General features: G+C 37.5%; 1 protein-coding gene across 13 annotated transcripts in view; it reads left to right on the forward strand.

The window, feature by feature from the left end:
- Positions 1-1,478: 1,478 nt before the first annotated feature.
- The window catches only part of PIK3R1 (phosphoinositide-3-kinase regulatory subunit 1), a 58,248-nt gene continuing 35,382 nt past the window's right edge, over positions 1,479-24,344 (forward strand). Inside the window, exons 1-3 of one of the 13 annotated variants that reach the window (XM_034441026.2) lie at positions 2,625-4,768; positions 6,221-6,314; positions 12,773-13,482. In XM_034441026.2, the coding sequence (XP_034296917.1) occupies positions 13,149-13,482 (334 nt within the window). In that variant the 5' untranslated portion in view covers positions 2,625-4,768; positions 6,221-6,314; positions 12,773-13,148. Of the gene's footprint in view, positions 2,165-2,352; positions 4,769-6,220; positions 6,348-11,695; positions 11,891-12,772; positions 13,483-24,344 lie in introns of those variants that run through there. The other 12 variants (XM_087885746.1, XM_034441025.3, XM_034441027.3 and 9 more) reach the window with 12 other exon arrangements.

Raw genomic sequence — 24,344 nt, forward strand, 5'->3', positions numbered from 1 at the left:
TGCCAGATTGTTCACATTTTTTATTAAAAATGAATTTCAATCCAATGTTTTTCGTACTTTCCGATAAATGCACAGGATTGCACACCCTACTGGTTTGTGTAATATGAGTATATTCACAGTCATAATGAGCTGATGCAATTGAAAATTTACAATCAACTCATCTGTGTATCTTATTTAAAGATTTTATCTCATGTTGAATCTACACTTTAATACTCTATGAGATGGTCTACCATTTTCTTAGATTATTTGTAGAGCTACAGGCCATTTTAAAACCAAGCTTTTTGAATTTTGTGTTTTGGAGCCATATTTGCAGAGTACAGGTAGTCCTTGACTTACGACCACAATTGAGACCAACATTTCTGTTGTTAGGTGAGACATTTGTTAAGTGAATTTTGCCCCATTTTACAACTTTTCTTGCCACCGTTAAGTAAATCATTGCAGTTGATAAGTTAGTAACACGGTTGTTAAGTCAATCTGGCTTCCCCATCGATTTTGCTTGACAAAAGGTTGCAAACATTGATCACATGACCTTGGGACACAGCAGCAGCCAAAAGTTTGAACCAGTTACCAAGCATCTGAATTTTGATCACCTGACCACGAGGGATGCTACAAAGGTTGTAAACTGAAAAAAATGGTTATTTTTTTCAGTGATGTTGCAACTTTCTATGGTCACTAAAGGAACTGTTGTAAGCTGAAGACTCCCTGTACCTTCCAGCTGTATTGTGACACACAGGTGTCAAAAACAGATCAGGGAAGGCTGTTTTGATTTTTCTTCTTGTGCCATATCCGTCATCGGACGTTGGCGATTGTGTCGGCAATCCTATTTTTGTCTACAGCTGCATGAAAAAGTCAGTGGTGGGTCAGATATGACATCACTGAACCAGTTCTGCCCCCCGCCTCCCCCCCCGCATTATTCTTACCTTTTATTTGGCGCCCCACCCCCAATCTATTGCTGCCTCTTGAGTCCCAACTGATGGGCTATAAGGAAAAACTGTTTAAACTCTTGCCCTGGGGCTTCAAAGGGCCGTCCTACAGCTGATCAGTGGTAAAAGGCAGTTTGGTGGGAGACCAGTGCCTCCAAAAACAAATGACTAGACCGGTGCCTGCAAAAATAAATGGGTAGACCCGTATAGCTTTGCAAGCAGTTAAAAGCCTGGTAGACCAGTACCTCTGCTAAATCGGTAATAAAAAAATTTAGAACCCACTCCTGGAAAAAGCGCTGCTGAGTTTTGTCCAAACCAGTCCCTTAGATTTTGAAGCCACTATGCTCTTCTTCTGCCTGGACCACATTTGCCTTCAACCTTTCCCTGCTTTGATTACCTATGGGAATTCCACTATACCAGAAAGTTCAGCTTGTTCCTTTTTTAAGCCCTAGCCCAGTTTCCCCCTTGCCTGTTCTTTCAGTCACCAAACTTTTAATGCGAAGACAGGCCGCCACAGACACCAACGTCGCAACGCACGAGACCGACTACTAAATTAATGTGATTAAAGCAGCCGGGCTGTGCGGGGGCGCGCGCACGTGTCTGCCTGCCTTGGAATTTCAGCGCAGGAGTTACACAAATGAGTAGACACGCGCGCTCTGCGGACGCGGCTGCAGCGCAATCCCGCCTGAAGCAACCGAGGCTCTGGCGTCGCCTTGGCCAGTTCCGTTCCGAGCCTCGATAGAGAGTGAGGAAGGGCCAGCGGAGGGGAGGGAGACCTCCATGTGTTACGCTTTCCAACGCTTTCCACCGGGCGAGCCCCCTTCATACTGCGCCCCTCTCCGGGGCCCACGAGCGCCCCATTTTCCCTGCCTGCTGGCCCCCGCAAAGAGGACGGGGTGGCCAAGCGCAGGCGGAGCGCTCCGAGCCGGCACCAGCCACCAGCCCGTCGGCTCCTCAGCCTTGGCTAGCAGCGTGACAGCCCAGGCTGGCGGGGAGGCGGTGCTTGGGTCCCCAAGGCGCGGGGCGGGTTGGCAGGGGCGACGGAGCGGAGGAGGAGCGAATGGCGAGCTGAGAGGGCGGCCAGCCTTTTCACGGCTCGGGCTGCCTTGGCTGGGACGGAGGCGGCGGGAGGGAGCGGCGCGGCTGCGGTGGAGGCGAGGGAACGGGCGGCTTCTGCAGAATCGCCTCCTTTTCCCTGCCTCGCGCGGATACAGGCTGAGCCGGAGAGCTGGCCGCGGAAGGTGAGGGGGTGCCTGCCGCGGGTATTTGGGCGGCCTAGCGAGGGCAACGCCTAAGGGGACCGATATCCTGAGCGGCTCAGCGAGGCCTCTTGCAAGCCCGGGGTTGGAAGGGGCGCGCGAGGCCGCGGGCTTCGCTGCTGACTGGGTTGCTGCAGCTGCTTCTCCCCCCACCCCCCCACCCCCGCGGCGGGCTCGGGGCTGTAAGCGCGGCGCGTGGAAAGCGGCTTCCTATTCCTGCCTGCCTCACTTCTCCTCCCCGCCCCGCGCTTTGCTGAGCTTTGCCGAGCGGAGGAAGTTCCAGGAGCCTCTGCAAGCGCTGGAGCCCCGACCTGCATGGGGTTCCGTGGAACCCCCGGCCCGGGCCCTGCGGCTTGGAAACGGAGGCGGTTCGGGAAGAAATGAGCTTTAAGCGTTTTAGCCGCCGTCATAATGGTTGCGTTACATGGCAGCTCCTAAGCCCAGGCACGCGGGACTGCCGGAGACTGCGGGCAGACGGCGCTGGCAGCCCAGGGGAAGATACTGCAGGAATGCCCACATTCAACACGTTTTTTCCTGTCCACCGAAGATAATACGTCCTGGCCGCAGTCACTGTAAATTTGCCTTCAATTGCAACACGAGTAGGCGAACTGTGGAAAAGGCTGTTGAATCCGATAAATGTCTGAGCGTCTCGGGGGATTTTTTGCCCTCTGTAGTTCAAGATAGACATTAACTGCCCTTCTAATATTCTCTACCGTTTCCCCGTTCTTTTTATCCAACGCATCTCGTCTGGGCACCAGTGGCTAGGAAACTCATTGCTAGCTTATTAAATTGTGTTTATTATTATTATTTTAGTAATCCAGAAGTGAGTGACCCTTCTTTCTTGCCTAGAAACAGTCTGCAGGGGCTGTAAACTGAGGTGCTAGGCTAGTAAATGCTAAACAAAGCTTAGTACTAAAATTGCACACAACTATAACCATCACAGTCGGGGTGTGTGTCTGGGTGGAAAAGATTTGACTGCTGCTGTGTACAGTGGAGGTGCCATGGGTTGAATCAATAACAGTGATGTCTATGAGGCCTGTGTAAATTTCAGTGAAAAAAGTGTACTGAGCTGTTGAGAGATCTTCTTGTGCTGCTGAGAACACTGCTTTGTCCTTTGCTTCTTTATTAGTGGCATTTGGGAAGAATAGCTCTTGTTAAGGAGTATTGTGACTTTCTTGGAAATCAGAGTGTCTGGTTCTGAAAAGAACAAGTGAGTGGTTGAAGGTTTTGAGCGCATGGGAGGGACAAAAATCTGGTGGGTTTTTAATGCCAAATTCTTCTTCCCAACCATTGGAATAGCTGCATGTGCAAATTGTGTCTGACAACTGTGAGGCAAGGAGTTGTGATACCAGTTCTGGCCAAAAATCTTTGGAAAGCAAGCGGCCTCTCTTTCACACTGTTTTGGCTGTTATTAACGGAGACCCTATGACTCTACATCTGTGGTACATCTTGTGAGGACTGTTTGTGGAATAAAGTATGTATAAGCTAACTAAGTTGGCAAAAACTAAAAATTGGAAGGATGATTTAAACTGTATGTAGGAATTAATCATACGATAAACCAGGTTGCTGGGATTCCTGGTTATGTTTACTCCTGAGAAATCCCACATCAATACTAAGACAAATAAATTGTCTCGTGACACTTAAAAAAAATAACTGGATTGAAATTTAAGTAGTACATGGTTCCTAATTATTGTATTCTATTTTCTTGTAGAAGTAATTAAAATTCCGTTCTGAATCCAAAACATATTGGTGTAAATGAAAGTAGATTGACTTGAGTAGGAATTACGTTTAAAATAACTTTCAGAATTGGGATGATTTTAAATTTTGATTAATTATCCACTTTCCTACATATGCGTTCATTATTTTGATACATCTTTTTCTTCTGGTTGCTGATTTTTTTATTATAACTTTGCAGGCTCCGGAAAGCTCTGGAAACTGTTAGATTAAATTATGAATACAGTCATAGGAAAAAGTTTTAGGATGAGTGCAACAACTGAAAACGTAAATGCAACTTTTTGCTTTCAGGATGGCAAACGCAAAATGTTGTGTAGTGAATTGAAAAAAATACTTTAAGCGAAGTCAAGTACTTTAACATAGTTTGTGTGAACTGTCATTTACTAAACTGCTTAGAAAATCAGAGATTGGACAACTATTTATCTGAAATGGTATAAGGTCTTTTGCTTGAGCAGGGGGTTGGACTAGGAGACTCCAAAGTCCCTTCAAACTCTGTTATTTTGTTCTGTTCTATCATAATCTTAGGAGCCCTGATATGGAAGTAACTACTTGGGATATGTATAATATTTTTTAAAAAATAGTTTGAATGTGTATATGAAAAATAAGCTAATATCTCCCTGGTGTGAACAGTGATTCTCATAACACAATTTTGTCTTCTCGGATATAGGTTTTACTGAGTTCATCGGGATTTATAATCAGGAAAATAGATTAAGATTGCAGTCTTAATCTGGTGGCATTCTATTGATTTCAGTTACATTCTGTTGTTTGTTTGTTTTTTGATTAATTTATAATAAAGCAGATCTTTGCAGAGTTGCAAGTGGATGATCTTCATTAACTGCAGATAGATAAAATGTGAGCCATATTTATTTAATGGAGTCTCTGTGTTTCTCTTTGACTATTCTAAATCCATAATCCTACATGTGTTATCTGGCATTCATGTATATGAATAAGCTGTGTAAAGACTTCTATAATTAATCAGTTCTAGACAGTTTATGTAATCATAGCTATAGGCAATGGCTTAGGCTTGGATTAAATAGGACAGGTCTGTGTGTCTTCCTTCAAAAACTTCTGATTTTGTTTTCTAAATATTAGATCATGCAAATGTGCTTAGGCAGAGTACTTCAGCATATCTCCAGAAGCAGAACATTGATACTAAGGCTATTGCCCAAGAATATAACTGGGCTTGTCACGCGAAAGTCACTTTCCTCTCTGATGAGCTGCAGACAAGAGAGTGCTGTAAAGCTGATAACATGGCCAGGATTGCCAGCTGTGCTAAATACCAGTATATAGATATAAAGCTGAAGAACCAAAGAGGAGTTGGACAAGAGAATGATGGTATTTTTTATGGGCAAACAGGAGAAAGGGAAATCTTTCCTAGTAGCTCACTCTGGGCTACAGATAATCTTTTTCCATACTATATATCATTGATCTCAATAGGTTAGAGTTTCTAATAAACTTTGTTTATGTTATAATAATCCTTTTATGTTTTAACATGTGGGGGACTGAATTGTATCCTACTGTAGCATTTTAGGGGACAAAACCTGACTAATCAGTTTTTGTAGTGTTTTGAGAAGCTATTTGACTATCAGAATGCATATGGCAACAAAAATAAACAGAGAATACTTCCTGACACCCCTATTGAACTCAAAACTATTTCTCAACAAGATAATAAATATTTCAAAGCATTTAGAATATTTAGGCAAGTGTTAATTTTCTGGTACATAGTGTACGCATATTAAGTTGAATGTTGGCAGTGTTCCAACATCTCAAGGCAAGGTGTATTTAAAAGTATACTTTCTTGTTTGCTGCAAGAAAACAATGCAGTTAAAAGGACTTCAGAACAATTTAATTCATACTTAAACATTCTCATCCTTTGTGTCCAATTTCTGTCACGTAATTGTATGTTGTGTGGAAGTTCTAAAATAAGCAGTAGATTGATAAACGTTCAAATTAATGTGAAATACTTTGGTGGTGTGCTTTAAGTTAAGCTACAACTTTAATCATGAGTTCCAAATCACTGAAATATCCTTCAAGAATCTGAGTTCAATATAAAATAATTATTATAGGATAAGGATATAATATATTTGTGTGTGCCTGCATGCACACGTGTGTAAAAATAAAAAAAAAATCTCATAAGATTTTAGTGGTGCTTTGGTCTCAATACTTCTCTGTATGTTACTGCCTCTGGATTCTTTTGGTACATAGTTTGCTGTTAGGCATAAGTCTCTAAATAAAATACTCTTAGGCAGTGTTTGGAAATGGGCAGAAGTAACTTATCTTAATAATGCATGTTAATTCTTTCAGTTGCAAAGCACAGAAAAACAATGGAAAAGAACTATTGAAGAGAACCTCTGCAATGCACATGGATAATTACCGGTGACTTCTTTAGATTAAGAAGGTAAACCTTGCAGTAAGGAGAGAAGGACAATAGGTACATTTAAGGAAGACACTTTGCTTTTCATGTAACACTTGTTTTGGCAGGCCCCATTTGTTTTGGTTTTCTGCAACAAACTTTTCAGTTGTGTTAAACAGATGGTGGTTGGTACAGAAGTAGTTTCTGATATTTTATATTCATAGGACTTTTTTCTAGATGTAACAGCTTGGAGAGGTAGGGTGGTATAGTGGTTAAAGTACTGAATTAGAGCTCGTTTCTTATTAATCTCAGATGATGGAGCTTTGCGGCAGTTAATTTCTCCCAGTCCAAATTGCTTTAGAGAACTGTTTTAAGGAACATTGGAGGAGAAAGTGCTGAATATAGGTAGTCCTTGATTTACAATTATAATTGAACCCAGAATTATGATTGTAAGTTGTGGCAGTTAAGAGGGTCACCACATGAACAGTCCTAATTTTCTGACCTTTTTTGCAACAGTGGTTAAGCAAATGCCGTAGTTGTTAAATGAATCTATTATCCCCAATGCGATTTTTTTTTTTTGCCAGAAATGGGAAGTAAACGCTGGAAACTGGCAAAAATAACTGGAAATGTGACTGTGGGATATTACAAAGGCCATAAAGTGAGCGGTGGCCTAGTGCCCAGAATGCAAACACATGATTGTGGGGTGAGAGGTGGCTGCTATTGGAACCTCTAAATCAGGTTGTAAATACCTTTTGGGGAATTTATCATAATTTTGAATGGTTGCTAAGCAACCGGTTGTGGAGTAAGGACTACCTGTGTGCTGCCTTGAGCTATTAAGTGAACGGCATACAACTGCTTTATCCAAATGGTGAATGTAATTGTTTTGGGTTTTACAAAAAAATTGATAATAAATGGCAATATGGGAAAGTTAACTAATAATTATTGCCCATTCTCTCCAAATCTGCATTTCACTGGAGATGCAGGTGACGATAATGAAAATTAAAAGCTATTATGATTGACCTATGGATTATAATTTAAACTTAATTTTCCATTTTAGCATGAGTGATCAATGCAGATTCATAAAAATAACATTTACCTTCAGTTGAACTTGATGGATGCAGCCAGTTAGATATCTTGATAATAAGATAGAGGGTTTGGGGTTCCAGCCTTTTAGAATCTCTGTGTGTTTTACCTACTAGTCTAATGTAGCATTTCCCTGGAGGTCCCCCCATCCTAGGACTGACCCTGCTTAGCTTTTAAGCCAGGTAAGATCAGCCAGGTGCTGCCACCTGCTGGGACACAAAACATGTACTTGAAACTATAGAAACGTTTCTACTGAATATTAATAATGCTGCCTTACAGAATGGTATTTCCAGAGTTTTTTTCTCTGGTGTCACTGTTCTGTCTTTAGCATTGTTGTTGCTTATGAATTGGTGATAAACAAATAATTATTAAGTATTGTGTTTCTCAATGAAAGTGTCAAAAGCAGTGTTGGACTTTGCAATATTCAGGTACCTGCAAACCATGCCTAAAACTATGAACGAAATGGTTATAGGTTTCTTTTCTCCAATAAAAATAAGTTTATTTTGCTTTTAAATTTTGTTTGCCTATGACATGCTGTTGAATTTTTTCTAGTCTGTATTCCATAATCAAATCAGTGGGTTTTTAAAATTCACCAAAATTTCTTCAAGCACTACTACTTTGTAGGTGTGAATGAGCATACATAAATGTGCATATGACTGCATATGGCTGAGTGGCTCAGTGGTTAGGTGGATGGGTGGATACATGACAAATGAATATTAAAAAAAGAAGATAGGCTTCATCTAAGGAGAAACAGTTGTATGGAAACCATGCTGCTTCTCAAGAGTTTCATCTCAGAGCAACAAGACATATTTGCACAGACGCCAAATGTTAAAAAGGTTATTCTGATTTAGAAAAGGAAAAAAATAAAGTGACTCTATAGTTCTATGGGTTTTTCTCAGTGCAGCTCTGGGGAAAAGATTACCAGAGAAAAGAATACTGAATCATAGCAATATAGTAGTTCTTTAAGATAAAGATCCTAGCCATAGTAGTGAAATTTGACAAGAAAATATATTAATATTTTCATTGTTATAGTGTGATAAAAATATATGAAAGCTATTAAATATATTCAGTGCAGAAGATTATCTCATTGTGTATTGTTCTTGGAGGAACAAAAGGAGAAATGTTGGCTTTGTCAAGTTTGATGTTCAAACACAGTTGACCAATGAAGATATGAATTCCTGTAATCATATTGCATTGATTAGGAGTAATTATGAATAGGCTGATATAGTTATGTTTGTTGTTTGGCATTACCCAATTATGTGGGGAAGAGTCTGCCTGCATGTATTGTTGACCTTGACAGTTTCATGGCTTAGTAGAAAACAGTTTTTTTCTTGACTCTTTGAAGAAGAAATGAAGTAGGGGCTATTTTGTTCCTGTTGATATAAACTGCTTTCTGCACCACTTGTGTCAGTGCAAAATAACACCATCATAATATATGTTGTCTTAATTGTCAGTCCTTCCCCTTCCCCTGTAGTTATTCATTGTCCAAATTGCAAATGTATCTAATATTATAAACAGGTTGATTGGATTCCTCCTCTGATTTCATTGCCATTTTTCTTGTCAACCTCCTCAGCTTTGCTGGCTGGGGAATTCTGGGAGTTGAAGTCCTCCAGGCTTAAAGTCGCCAAGGTTGGAGACCCCTGCTGTATAAAATACCCACAAATCAGTCAGTATACATGAGGTGAAGTTGGCATTGTTCTATAATTTTGAAATTTATATTTAAATTTAAAATTATATAAAATAAAGAAATAATTGGGAATAAGGTACTCCATTATAAATATGCACTTAATAAAGTTAAGTTAAGTTAACCAAGCAGTGCCAAACATATTTTAATTTTTTATCCTTTATTCCATATTTTTAGTAGACAGGGTACAAAAGCCCAAAACTAAATTATGCAAGGAGAAGGAGTCCACATAAAATAAATTTGCATTTGCTCTGGGAAGTTGAATTACCCAAAGGGAGTTGAAGTGAGTAAAAGAAGAAACATATCCAGAACTCCAGTATTGAAAAATTACTGATAGATTTCTAGGGCTCCGTGCTTGTTTCAACATGGTTAAGAATTGTATCTGGTTTTTTTAAAAAATCAGAAATGTAAATGTAAATGAGCCTTGGTAGTACAGTGGTCTAAAGCACCCTGTTATTAAGACCAACTGCCTGCAATTACTGCAGGTTCGAATCTCGCCAGGCTCAAGGTTGACTCAGCCTTCCATCTTTTCTAAGGTAGGTAAATTGAGGACCCAGTTGTGGGGGCAATAAGCTGACTTTGTATAAATATACAAAAGGATGAAGGCTATTGCTTAGCGCATTGTAAGCCGCCGTGAGTCTCCGGAGAAGGGTGGCATATAAATCAAATTTTAAAAAAAATGCAGACAGGTAAAAGAGGAGTGAGAACAGGGCTATAGGCAGCTCAAATAAATATTTGTCCTCATTCTATTTAGTTGCATTTCAATAGATCCCATGGCTAGGAAACCAGGAAACTGCCAGGCCAGGGTGGACAATCCACCTGCTGAAGGGGAGAGCATAGGTGTTCTTCCACCCTCCCAAAGTTATATAAGAAAAGGGCAGAGGCCTAATTATCCTCACCAAATTTGAGCAGCTAAGTCACTGGAGAGTATTTTATTTAGTTATTTATTACGGTAAATTTATTGGCTGCACATCTCCAGTGCAATTTGGATTCCATAATTGAGCCCATAAATCATGATTGTAAATTGTGAGGATTGCTAAGTGGAAACTGGCAAAAAATGCCAAAAATCACAATCACTTGATCATGGACACTGCAAACAGCCATAAATGTGAGCCAGTTGCCAAGCGCTCAAAATATGATCACATGACCACAAGGGGGGGCAGTGTGCACCATCAGAACTCTGGGATTGGATCATCTAGCTTTTGTAAGATCTGTCATAACTTTGAACAATTGTTTAGTGACTAGTCATTAAGTGAGGATTATGTGTGTGGGAGTGGGTGAGTCTGTGCATACACACACACGTGCATGCAGTACAGAAACCTGGCAAATAATTTTCCAAAACTCAATACATTTCCCATTATTTGAGCTACTGTATTTTAGGATATTGAAGAGTGTGCTGCAGCTACACATAAAGATTCTTCATACATGACATTTAAAAGTTGTCCAAGTATGCCCTTTCTTCTTTCCAGATAGAAGGGTAGTGTGGTCTGGGCTCCTCTTTTCTATTACTTTGGAAGCCCAAAGTATGGTTGATTTTAAAAATTGAGTGGGTGGGCTAAAGGGTGAGTGATAGATGAAAACATAAATAAGCCCAAAGTGAGAGGGCATATTTTGGGAGAGAAATAGCTGCACAAGACTGCACACATAGTCCAAAATACATTTCCTGCCATAACTACAATAAAACACATGACCTTACTACTAATAGTCAGCAAAAAGTTACAGATTTTACATGGCTTGAAATTGGTGGGGAAATGTTGGATTGGGGGTAACTGAGAACTACAGTATTGCTTTTCCCAATATGTAAAGTGATGAGATATGACTATTTAAATCATGGCTGCAGATAAGATGAAGCCACCGTTATATAATCATGGGGAAGTTTCAGGTTTTCATGTTGGGAAATAAGTGGACAGCCTATGATCCACTATTGACATATTGGGAATACGTTACAACAGTTCTACTTCTTCTTACTTTACCCAAGGAACATGTTATCTTGTAGGAAAATTAGGTAGAAAAAGCTGCCAGTTTGAACTATTGTGACAATAAAAGCCATTAGATCCCCAATCATCTGGTTTGCTTGGCTTAATTCTTGTTTGCTGTAAAGATTCTTTTCTAGCCACTCTATTATCTGTGAGATTTTTTGCTTAAGTTTTAGCTTAGGGAATGAATTTAGCTGCAGTGTGTAAAATCAGGTGGTCAGTGATTTGCTGATTAGCATTATGGCATTATGCTGCTGTTATATATTACATGAAGTGGAAGACCAGACATTCTGTAGTTTGAGAAGAGAATTGCATTTAATAGATACAATAATGGCTTAGCCATTAAGAGACAATCTTCTATGTGCCGAACAATGTGGCTTCACAGTTATATTTTGTTCATTTAGTTCTTAGAATAACTTGGAAATTTGTCTTAAATCAGAAAGTAGCATCTGTAGGGTGCTGATATGCAATAGACAAGTCTCCTTGAACTTGTTACAGGTTGTGTGTGGGGGTGTTGATGGACACATGTGCAATTTTGAGAGCACATTACTTTAAAAAAGGATGCCATGATGATATACCTAGTTACAGAAGACAAAGTTACTTGAATGCATAAGCTTAAATGGCTCTACACTGTTTCAACTCTTCTACCGGTTTGGTCTCAATTAAACTCTTTTTTCTGGCAGATGGGCAAAAGTGGAAAGTATTGGTCTGCAGCCATCCACCATTTTAGTTTCTAAGAATCCCTCAAGGCAGGGGTCCCCAACGCCCGCACTACGGCCCACTACCAGGCCTTGAGCCCTTCAGAACCTGTCTGCGGAAGTGGTAGTAAATGAACATGTGTACGCATTCCCACTTGAGCAAGCAGCGGGCAAGCACAGGTGATTATGCAAATGGAGCTGCTCGCCGCTTGCCTGGTCTTACACGAAACCATCCCCTCTCCTCCGCCCCCCCCCCCCCCCGCCAGGCCAGTCTGCAAAACTTGAAAGGTTGGAGACCTCTGCTCTATGATGTGAATGGATCCCAATGCATTTTTGGAAAAGATAGATTATGCTTCAGAATGTGTTTGCTTTGTGTATATTTACTACTCAGTTATCTATTATATATATGGTAGTCCTTTGGATTTGAAGACTACATATTGTTGGGCAGTTCCTTTGGATACAGAGGTGGTTCTGAAGTCCAAATCTGGAAGCACAGAGTTTAGTACAAGGAGGGCACTGGAAGTCCATTATTGTAGAAACCATAGGTATTATCCTGTGACATCACACATGGTTTTCTATCATTTTTTGGCAAAGCTTGTCTAGCAAGCTGGTGGAAGCTTCATTGTACAAGGGTCACCAGAATATCATTTATTAAAAACATTTAAAACAGCTTGACATCAGGAAATTGTCAGAAGACACATATTAGTGTTCAGAGTAGCAGAGAGGATTTCTATCCTATCTGATTTGCAATCAAAAGAATCTTTTTCGGACCTATTTGGAATTAAGTATGCAAACTTTTTTTTTTTTTAATCAGAACTTTATCTTCTGTTTTGGATTTTATCTACGGCAATGTTCTCTTTGTGAAAAAGTTACCATGAAGAAAAGTTGCCGCTGTGGCCATCCAAGTATTGTTGTCCTCCAAGTCTTAACTCCCATCAGTCCTCTCCTGCATTATCCATAAATCAGAAATATTGAGATTTGTAGTGTATAAGCATTTGGATGACCATCATTGATGCCTGAATAATTGCACTAATTTTGTGTCTCATTTTTTTTTCTCCATAGGTAAAGTATGTGCAGAATTCCACAACGAAGGTTTTAAGAAAAGTGAACATTATGGCAAAGTTATCAGAAGGAAGTTCAGCAAAAAGTAACATTCACCCCACCTTGAAAAACACTGCAATTAAGTGCCAAACAGATCCAAAAAAGAATTACCGGTAACTGGGAATCTAAATCACAATTTCTCCTGATCTAAATACAAAGAAACAAAAATAACATCAATGCACAACCACGGGTTGTGGTGCCTTTTTCATATTTGAGTTACAGTCCTCATAATTCATATATATCTCCATGTTTAGAACTCCTTTAATTGTATATACAATAAATCCAAGTTAGAACTGGCTTGTTGTTCATTAGAATAATTGTGCTAAAATTTGCCAAAATGAGTGCAGAAGGATACCAGTACAAAGCTTTATATGATTACAAAAAAGAACGAGAAGAAGACATTGACCTACATTTGGGAGATGTTTTAACTGTGAATAAAGGTACTTTAGTTGCTCTTGGATTCAGTGATGGAGAAGAAGGAAAACCTGAGGAAATTGGTTGGTTGAATGGCTATAACGAAATGACTGGGGAGAGGGGAGACTTTCCAGGAACTTACGTAGAATATATTGGAAGGAAAAAAATTTCTCCCCCTACTCCAAAGCCTCGTCCGGTTCGACCACTACCCATGGCACCAAGTCCTGCAAGAGTTGGAACAGAGAGTGATCAATCAGGTTAGTGTTTTGTTATTATAATAAAACAGACTAAATAGCAGATAATTACCTTGCTTCTTTCCCCTCAGGTAATTTCGATTCTTTAGCACTTCATGCTGTAGAATATTAACACTGCAGGTGGGAAGAAATTAGTTTAAATATTGTGTAGGGTGTTAAATAATGTAAATGAATGTAAATGTAAAAGAAGCAAGTTCATTTAATAACAAATGTGACTAGAAATTATTTCACACTATCTTCATAGTTCTTTTAAGTAGGCAAACATCTATTAAAAGTAGGGAAGTATTTACCACTCTCTTCTAAAAATGTTTCTTCTACACCTGAGGGATTTCTGATACAAATGTGGGAGGAAAAAGAAGCCCAGTATTGTAAGGCACATAATCAATCTGCAAAGATGGCAGATCTGACCAGGTCCTGAGTGCCCAATCTCAAAATTCAAATCCCTTAAAACATTCTGACAGACAAGTAAACGGTTGTTCCAATGTATAGAAAGGAGAAAATTCTGACAAATTTAACTGGTGTTTCTGAATTTATTTAAAATCATGCCTCCATTGCACAATAAACATGTAAAGGTTTTTTCATATAATTTTATTGTTTGTACTCACAGTATGTGCATATTGGTTTCTGTTCAAAATCTTTTAATAACTTGACTGATAATTAGTCTGGGATAATTAAAATTGAAAACTTGAAATCAAATTATGTCGGTGGCTTTGAGTATTACCAATTAAAAGATAAGAAAACAACATTTAAATAGAGTCAACTAATTATGGAATATGTCAACATTGCCCAATTTGAAGTCAGTGGCAATATACTTATGTAAGTGGTTATTTTCTTTCTCCTGTTTCTCTTCCACCATCCTTCTGCTTTAAAATAAAACAGTACCCTGTCCAAAGTATATGAACAGATTTCTAAAATGGAATTTCCCCTCCTTTTCTTCTCCTTAGTGCCATGTGTCCCCAGATTTATTCCAGAAACTTTCCCAATAATGTTTGGGGAGAAAGATACCTAGAAATTGATTCTCCGTTGAGTCTGTCTGTTGCATATGAAACATTATACTGGTAGGCAGATTTTTCCCAAACTAAAAGAGATCATATATCATGCACATACTGATAATCTCTGAGTTATGATAGTTCACTTAGTTCACTTCAAAGTTGTGATATAACCTCCCAGTACTTATGACACAGTCCCGAAGTTACAAATGTTGTGGCACCACGACAGTCATTCACCTTTATGAATGACTGCAGAGGGTCTGCAATATTTGCCCTACCTATTCCCCCCTCCCCCTGCTTGTGGATACTCACCTTGCAAAGAACTAGCAAGCCTTCGGTTTCTTGGCCTGCTTCGGTGCTTCAAGCCGTTGGTGCATTCACAGAGAATGGAGGCCTAAAATACAGCCAAATCAAACGAGATCAGTAGCACGAGATTTGAATATGAGGAGCATTGTAGAAGACCTCCTTGACTTTATTTGGTCAAGTTTATATTTTCTATACTTCACAGTTTAAAACTGCTGTGTGCCTCTTAAGTGGCAGAGAGTCTGAAAAAGTGTTTTCTTACTTTACTGCTTGGAATTACCATATTTTTCGGTGTATAAGATACACTTCCCCCCCCGAAAAGTGGGTGGAAATTTCTGTGCGTCTTATACAGCGAATGTTGCCAAAGCCCCACCCACCCACCAACCCACACCCTTTGGCCTCTGCCTCCCAGCAATTTGCCTCCTTGCAACAAATAGCAAACAGCCTGGTCAGCTTCAGCACAGCCTGATTTAGCACAAGCAGCTGATTGGTGGTTGGATCTACCTCCCGGAATACTGCCTATCAGCTGTTCCAGCGTGCAGGGATTGTCATCGCCCATCGCTGCTGCCACCTATCGCCTCCTCCGCGTGCCCCATTTTTGGCCTCTGCGCCAAAAATGGGCACGTGGAGGCGGCAATAAGCAGCAGCGGCGATGAGCGGTGACAGTGGCAATGGGTGATCCCAAAGCCTGGAACAGCTGATAGGCGGTATTCTGGGAGGCAGATCCAACTGCCAATCAGCTGCTTGTGCTAAATCAGGCTGTGCTGAAGCTGACCAGGCTGTTTGCTGTTTGCTGCAAGGAGGCAAATTGCTGGGAGGCAAAGGCAGATTTTTTTTTTCTTGTTTTCCTCCCCAAAGCTAGGTGCATCTTATAGTTCAGAGCATCTTATAGTCTGAAAAATATGGTAGATTGAAAAAGCCATTTGTTTGTGTGGTTTACAAAGTATATCTCTGTTGTGGTTTGCCTCTGATACATTAGTTATGATACATTTTATACAAAGTTTTCCTAAACATATAAGGTTTTCTATAAACATGTTCTAGTTGTGTTTTTGCTTATGTTAATCAAACTAAACAGCTTGACACTTAGTTCAGTTGTTTTGGTTAATCAGACAAGTGTTTTGTTGTTTTTAGGAGCACTTAGGTTACTTTTCATCTGATTGAAACTCTAATCCCATGTTTGGAAGGCTGATGTTTCAATTAAGCTTTATTTACAGTTGAGATTATTTTAATTCATAAAGTTGACACAGTAATGCTGTTAAAACAGTTTATTCTCAGCAGAGAATTTCCAAGTAGTGTTGTAAGTTTTATGCAGAACTAAGATTGATACAGAAACTGTTGATTCACTGTAACAAAAAAAAAATTGTTGTGGCAGCTTTAAAATTTTAACAAATTGTTTAGTACCAGATATTCACTTATCATTGCCAGTAACATGATTACTATGGTTTGTACTGTTTGCATTTCATTTTCTTCTAGTCTTGGAGCTTATAATTCCCTTGATTTGTAGTGCTTTTCGTTCTGTTCATATTTTGAAAGAAAAGAATCACACAATGTGCATAAATATTGTGGCTTTCAAATACTAGAAGATTTCTTCCAGTGATGCTGATGACTGGAAATAATCAAATTATTTACTCAGACCTTATGATCTCTATTCTTGGACACCGAGAAAGTAGTCAGTACTAAATGGCCACAACCATTGCTAGACTTCACTAAATAAAATTCTAGCACGTCATAATTTATATTAAAATTTTAGACCTTTAAGTTTTGTATGTTCTCTTGCTGATTTCGGCAATCTTGAGAGAAAAATATAAATCTCCTCATTCTGTATTCATATGCCCAATATCAATGTTTCCCCCATAGCCGAATGATCACATATGGCAAAAGTTGGAAAAAGCAAATGCTTAGCAAGCCTCTTCAGTTCCTCTTAAATATAATTATGTAGAAGTCATGAGATTTTATTGCACATTGGATCTGTTTCCCAGGCAAGCAGTTTTTTTAGCCCATTCAGTGAGATTTTTCAAAACATTTTTAAAAAGGGAGAAATGTATTTCATTAGTTTTGTTTATTCTATTGATAAAATAAAGGCAACACAATATTTTATAATATTCTGTTGAAAGGATTATTTAAAAAATGTGGTTAGGAACATTATAGAGAGTGTGTAATTACCTCAGTAAGCATTGCCAATGTATATTATCAGGAAAAGTCACAAATTTACTCAATATCAAGAGTAGTTTGTAAATTGTATATTAGAAGAAAATACCAAAATAATTTTCGCCTATTTATGAAAATCTAAATAAAGTATAATAAAACTGTTGAAAATACATAGAAACATCCACTTCCTTCCTTTCTTTAAACTCTGTTTCTTTAAATAGAGAATATTGAGTAATTATGTGGTTTTCTAAATGTATTGATTTTTCTTTAAGAATTAGATCATGAAAGCCCATGATAAAGGAATGGCATTTTATCTTTTGTTCCATGGGCACAATAAATATAATACAGTTGTTTATGCAGTAGCTGTAATCCATAGTCTCACTAGAATCTGCAGGAATACTAAAAAGATGCCAGATTGCTGCCCATTTTTGCAAGTGTGAATATTGCATCACAAGTATAACTGTTTACTGATGTGGCATGCTTGGTAGTTTGTTTCAGTAGGGCTAGTTAAAGATGAAAAGAGTATAGTGTGTGTCTGTGTGTGTAAAGAAAGAAGCAGACATCCTGCAAGCTCCGGGACTTAAAATTTTAAAATAATTAAAATTTTATTTAACTAAGCTTTCGTCAGCCATCTGCTGACATCGTCAGAGTATTAAACTACCATTACAGAGATCTCTGCCTATATATTACAGAGATCTCGGTAATGGTAGTTTAATACTCTGACGATGTCAGCAGATGGCTGACGAAAGTTTAGTTAAGTAAAATTTTAATTATTTTAAAATTTTAAGTTCCAGAGCTCGCAGGATGTCTGCTTCTTTCTTTACTAATATACCTGGAACTCGTATTTTTAGAATAGTTTGTAACACATATATATATATATATATATATATATATATATATATATATATATATATATATATATATATATATATATATATATATATATATATATGTTACAAACTATTCTAAAAATACGAGTTCCAGGTATATTAGTAAAGAAAGAGATAGAGATATATATATATGCATATTCTTTCTAGCCAGGTTTTCCCTATGTAAGCTAAGATGTTCTATAGCTCTGGTTCTGTGAAATCTCATTCACAAGTTTCTGGGCTTTTTTTCTACTGACAAACAGCAACTCTGTGTGTGTGTGTATATATATATACACATACATACATATATATATAAAAGAAGAAAGACATGCATAGTTAAATGTCTGTGGAGATTTTCAGCCATCTTGGTCATAGTTATCCCAAAAGTGGTTTTTCAAGAGGCAGAGCTAAAGAAGCTTCTTGGATGAGAAATGGCCATTCACAATAAGCTTTTTTTGTGAGTGGCATGTACTTTTGTACTGGTGAGTTGATTGATGTGTGTAGTAGGATAAGAAATATTAGATTTAATGAGAAAGAATGTTAATTCTTAACAACAGGTTTTTTTAGTACAACCATTTTCCAGTAAAATTTGTTTTTCAGTAAAGATATGACTAAGGCCTAAAATTGATTTCTCACTTTCCATGCACAATCTGTAGTAAAATTGGTAACTATCTTTAAACTGTTCTTTGACTCCACCTCCTGGTTAATTCTGGAAATACATCCAATGCCAAATTAATGGATTTTAAATTAGTAAAGAAACAAAGGCATATTTTTTTCCAGATTTGAAAGAAATGTAATTTCTGTAATACAGTGATGCTTCACCAACCATTGTAAATAATGGTGTTTAACTTGGTAATTCCTGCTGAAAAAAAACATACACAGATTTTCAACTTGTCTGTTTTTGAATTTATTTTTTTAATGTCACATTGAATACACAATGAATAAAATTTCATCTCCCTCCCTCCTCCCCCAGTGTAGGGCGTAATCATTATCTGAGAAATCTTTTAATTGAGGTAATATTTACTATCAGGAAAAGCCAGGAATAGGTTAGTTATGTTTCAGTTAGAAAGATAAAAGGAACACCTTTTTTTCTGCAACGTGGTTGTTCGCAACTGCTGAATTCTTGCCAAGGATAATTCTGTACCATTCTGTCCTCTTAAATCTTTATTTAATGCTATTTACAGATATGCTGCCTCTTGTGAAAGAACCCAGATGTCTGCATGGCAGCTGCTTATAACCCCTTTGCATGTTCAGCTTGCTTCAAATTTTGTATTTAGTTAAACAACCACAAAATCAGTTTGAAGGCTAAAATCTGAGGAATTATAAAATTTTAATAGCTTGGAATGAAAAATGTGCTTGTGTTATATTTAATAGAGTTTGTAGATTCAAATCAATTACGTTGTAATACTTTGTCAGTTAGAGAATTGAGGTACCTTATTTCAGTATAGCTAACAGTACTCGATTTAAATATATTTCAAAAGAAAGGCTGTACATATTGTAATTGATTATTAAAATTGCTAAGTCCTACTCCAAAATTTATTGCAATAATCGTATCTTTGCACAAACATACATAACGCACAATTCATATAAGAACGCTTAAAAGCTCTGTTGACTAAATATAAAGGTCTTACAGTGCTTAAATTGACAATATTTTTAGCATAAGAGAAGGGGAATTTCCCAGCGATGACACAGTCACTTGTAGCACATCTTTAAAACTCTTTGTAGTCCCAAAGTCATAAATAAAATAGGTCCAGAAAATATTTTTATGCTCTAACTTAATTAATTGCCATAAATTAATATAATTAATTGAAACTATTATATTTAGTGATCGTTAACACTTTTAAAAAGGACACCACAATAATTTTATGTGCTACATGAATATATGTTCCGATAGTTAAAACTATTTCAATGTATTTATTTGATTGCTTATTTTAGAAGTAAAACACTTTGTGTCAGGCGTGGGAATCCAAGAACGATTAAGCCTCAGCCTAACCCTATAGACAAAATCTTGCCAGATTAAAGCACATTCTGCATAACTATCTGATAAATGCTGAGAAGAAATTAGGGAGGATCCCTTCCATTCTGCTTCCTGCATAGCAACAACTCAAGGTTGATGTTTCTCTTCCCCCTCCCATTAATTCAGCATCAATTTCCACCACATTTAAATTACTACTCAGAAGCAAATCTTTTGTGATTTTAGTAAGACTTATTTCTAGGGTAAATATAGCTCCCCTCCCCCCATGCTAGTTTGGTATTTTGAAAGTTTTAATCCTAATAGATCGGCATCCCACCAGGATAGAGAAAGTCTGGCAAAAAGAAAGGACATACACATTTAGTAAATTATTTTCATTAAGTAGGAAATTATTTCTTTTAATTTATCAGCCTTGTACAAGTAACTCCTATGTATTCAGAACTGTAGAAGTGTCATTGACAAGTTTCAAGCTGTGCATTTCCCAAGCCCAGATAAGATAGACATTGGGGAAGCAAAGTACTGTTTATATGTTTGCTGAATACAAAATTATTTGCCACTCTAGTTAGCACAGATCTTTCACTCATCATTGGCACTAACTGAATATTGTATAAGGTTCATGATAGGTGACAAATAGATGAATAGCACAATTTGTCTGCCATGATTACTTTTTGTTCTAGGTGATAATTTTGCCATAATTGCACTGAGCTATACATTCAGGAAGAGATGTGGTGGCTCAGTGGTTAAGACGCTGAGCTTGTCGATCGAAAGGTCGGCAGTTCAAATCCCTAGTGCCGCGTAATGGGGTGAGCTCCCGGTACTTGTCCCAGCTTCTGCCAACCTAGCAGTTCGAAAGCATGTAAAAAATGCAAGTAGAAAAATAGGGACCACCTTTGGTGGGAAGGTAACAGCGTTCCGTGCGCCTTTGGCATTGAGTCATGCCAGCCACATGACCATGGAGACATCTTCAGACAGTGCTGGCTCTTCAGCTTTGAAACGGAGATGAGCACCACCCCTTAGAGTCAGAAATGACTAGCACATATGTGCGAGCGGAACCTTTACCTTTATACATTCAGGATTTCTAAGTCAACAAATTTGCATTTGTGTTTCATTTTATTAATAGTCAAAGTTTGCCCCTTTGACTGCATGATCCTGTTGTAACCATCTCAAAGGTTATTTCTGAGAATGTAAATCTGATAATTCTTGGAAACTACTCCAACTGTTACTGTGGTAGAAATTACCTTGTACTGACCAGCTGCAAAAATGTAGAAATGAACACCACCTTCTGTCCTTTTGTGTAAAAAGTCTACGATGCTCAGAGATTTATTCTTGAAGTACAGGACTGCATTATAAAATAGTCTTATGGGATTTAGTGAAAGAGAGATTTCAGTTCTGATTTCAAATTGGAAAATTCCATATTCAACTCTAGTTGAAATCTGATAAAATAATTATTCTCTTTTTATGTTCTTAGCAATAATGTGGATAGATGCAAACCTAATCATGGAATTTTTCTTTAAAATACTTATGGAAAAATTCCATTTAAAAAAAGAAAGCCTATGCTTTTGTAAGAATGTTGATGCTATCAATATTTCTCTACATACTGAATAATGCTAACATTTGGATTTTTCTCTACTGTTTACTTTGTGGTGCCTGATTCTTTCTCACTCTGAAATATCAACCTATCCAAGTCAAAATCATATAGGGATATAATCTAGATACTGTTTATTCATACTTCTCCTTTATGGGGTTTTTGGCATATAAAAATGTCATTGCCAATGGGTTTTTTTTTCCTTTTTAAGAAACAGAAAAAGTGTGTATGATTTTTTAAATCTTAACACCTTAGGAACAAAACAGCAAAATTGTACAGTTTCTAGTTAACTTTTACAATTATATCTATACATTTATTATTATTATTTTCTCTTGAGACAAACTCAAGAAATGGTAAGTTGTTGATCTTAAGCTTTTGAACATATTAAGCTAGACCTCTGAATATCTTGTAAATTCATGTGATGCTTCAAATTCAAAATAGCATATAATTGGCGTATATAAGCAATTTTATGAAAAGCATTATTGAGAGATTTTTTTCCCCCAGCAGCATTTAATTTTGACTTGACCTCTTTGTAGGCTTCAGAGTCTTGCCTGGTAGTAGGAGAAAGTGCTGACAAATGCACATTCACTAACACAGTGGTAAATATCAAGAATTGTTTTATTTTACAATAGATATTTAATCATCCAAGTAAAGGGACTGCTCCAGTTCAGTGATGCTGCATATTCTGCTTTTATTTTAAAATTTTTGTTAAAAAGAAATTTAGTACCGTACTAGTTCGATTTTTTTTTTTTTTTTTTTTGCAATTTCTTTTCTGCTACAGGTTTTTTTTTATATAGTGACAGTAATAACCCTCATTAAACTGAATAATTTTAACTGCTAGGCATCTTTAGCTTGTTCTGGTTACACACTATGAAAAAGCGATCTCATGTAACACATTTCCTGTTTATAATACATTGGCAACTGTCTTTAGTGATTCAATCTTCAGAGTTCACACAAAATGCATCTTTAAATTAGTACACTTTAAATTAGTACATCGATGGAACTTCTAACTTACAGTGCATTATTGACAGATCTGCTAACTTATGAACACTATAAGATGGATCTGTTAAACTCTTGATAATTTTTAAGGTAAGTTTTGTGGTGAGATAGTGCAGAACAATTTGAATGAGGAAGAGAAAGCATGTGAGACCCAGCAGACCGGAACAGATCCTTGATAACTGCAGGTGTGTCTCAGCTTCTTAAAAGCATGACGGGCTAGAATAGCCTTGTTAATTGAACTGTTCTAGGTAGCCTAGAGGTCAATTTTGGCTGCTGTTTAATCAACATGTCTGTCATTTGAGACCTTCCCCCGCTGCTTTCTAATAAGACATGTTTTACTATCTTCCTAGTCATTTCTCTCATGAATGAAGGTGGATATACGTGTCCCAGGATAATGTTGCAGGATCCAATCTGGGTTGGTCACCAGGATCAGAGGTTTTGGATGGGCTCTAGCATGAGTCCGGAAGTTTGGAAGACAAAACCTCTGGTCCCGGTGACTGACCCAGATTGGATCCTGCAGCCATTTACTGCAGCCATAATTCTTGTTCTGCAATATGTTTTTTTGTGTGTGTTTAATTGATTGGTTTTGCAGAGGTTATGTTCTCTCTTTTCTTTCCCCAATGTAAAATGATATAATGGTGAATTAGGAGTGGTTGGAGGCAAGACGGTAATAATTTTTATGTGATTGACCAAATTAAATCACTTTTAGAAACAATTCATAAAAGCTCCAACCCCACATCAAACTTCACTGTGTAAATTTTCTATGCTTGAGGGCAGAAAATTCTTATATTGTATGAAACTATATATCTCTGTTTACTATCTTTATTGAAACATAATACTTCAAATATCTTCAAATTGAGGTATTTTAACATTAATACATACATACTGTAATTGTTGAAAGCACCATTAAAATAAAAACCACTATCAACAGCTCTTCGTTCAGATTGCATTACTAACTTGAAAAGGGGAAGATTGATATAGGTTGGTGTAGTTTTTTAAACTCCAGATGTTTCCTCCAAAACACATATGTGAAGTCAGTTTATTGAAGAGAAAGTCAAAATGTCTTTTTTTTTTTAGCTTATGTAACATATCTTCAATGTACTGTTTTAGTTGAAAGCTAAATCTCAGTGGCTAAAATACTTTAATAACAAAATTATCAAAAGATTCTTGTTTTTGTTCTCATTTATTTCATAGCAATTTGCAGATTTTGTCTGAGAAAGTAGCATAAAATAGGACTTCAAAAATAGCCTTGGATTGCTGTTAGACCTAAAAAATCCCAGGATTAATTATTGCTATTCCCATGAATAATTATTTGAGTTCTGTATTGTATTGTTTGGAAAGTATTATTAAATACTGCATAGGAGCTAAATGGTTGACTTGTTTAGGTTCAGCTAATATTGATGGAAAAACCTGTGAAAAACATTTATGAGTTGCTTAACTAGCTAGTTGCATAACTAGCTCATATTTTGCACATGAATTGAAATATAGTTATTTCTTTGGCATGATGCATAAATTAGTTGTAGTCTTCAACAGTTGGAAATAAGTATTTTAAGAAAGTGATATAGATAGGTGCTTAAATAAAAAGTAAGTATACACACACACACCTGCATACACACATACATACATATACATATGCATACTTGTCTACTGGGAAATTAATGTCAAGGGCTTTTTTCTAAGTAGCTAAAATTGTACTAACAGCACTTTGAAGGAACAAAACCCCATAAAGTTGACTATAACAATACCACATAGACTGTAATAACAGAATCTTGAAAGTCTGTTTCCCTCTCTCTCAAACCCCAGTGACATAGAGTAAAGTTTTAGCTACTTTCTCATGCATTTCCTGGGTTTAACACACATTTGTTTTTGTAACTATTTCTGTATATTTACTCCAAGGTCATCTTTGTGGCTCTCCTCAAGTATAGGTAAAAGACCATAATTACGTGTAGCATGACATTTCAAATTCTCCTTCTCTCATGCATCTCTCATTGGGGATGCTG

The sequence above is a fragment of the Pantherophis guttatus genome, chromosome 2 (genome assembly GCF_059756535.1).
Source record: "Pantherophis guttatus breed Tessera chromosome 2, ASM5975653v1, whole genome shotgun sequence".
NCBI classification, from domain to species: domain Eukaryota; kingdom Metazoa; phylum Chordata; class Lepidosauria; order Squamata; family Colubridae; genus Pantherophis; species Pantherophis guttatus.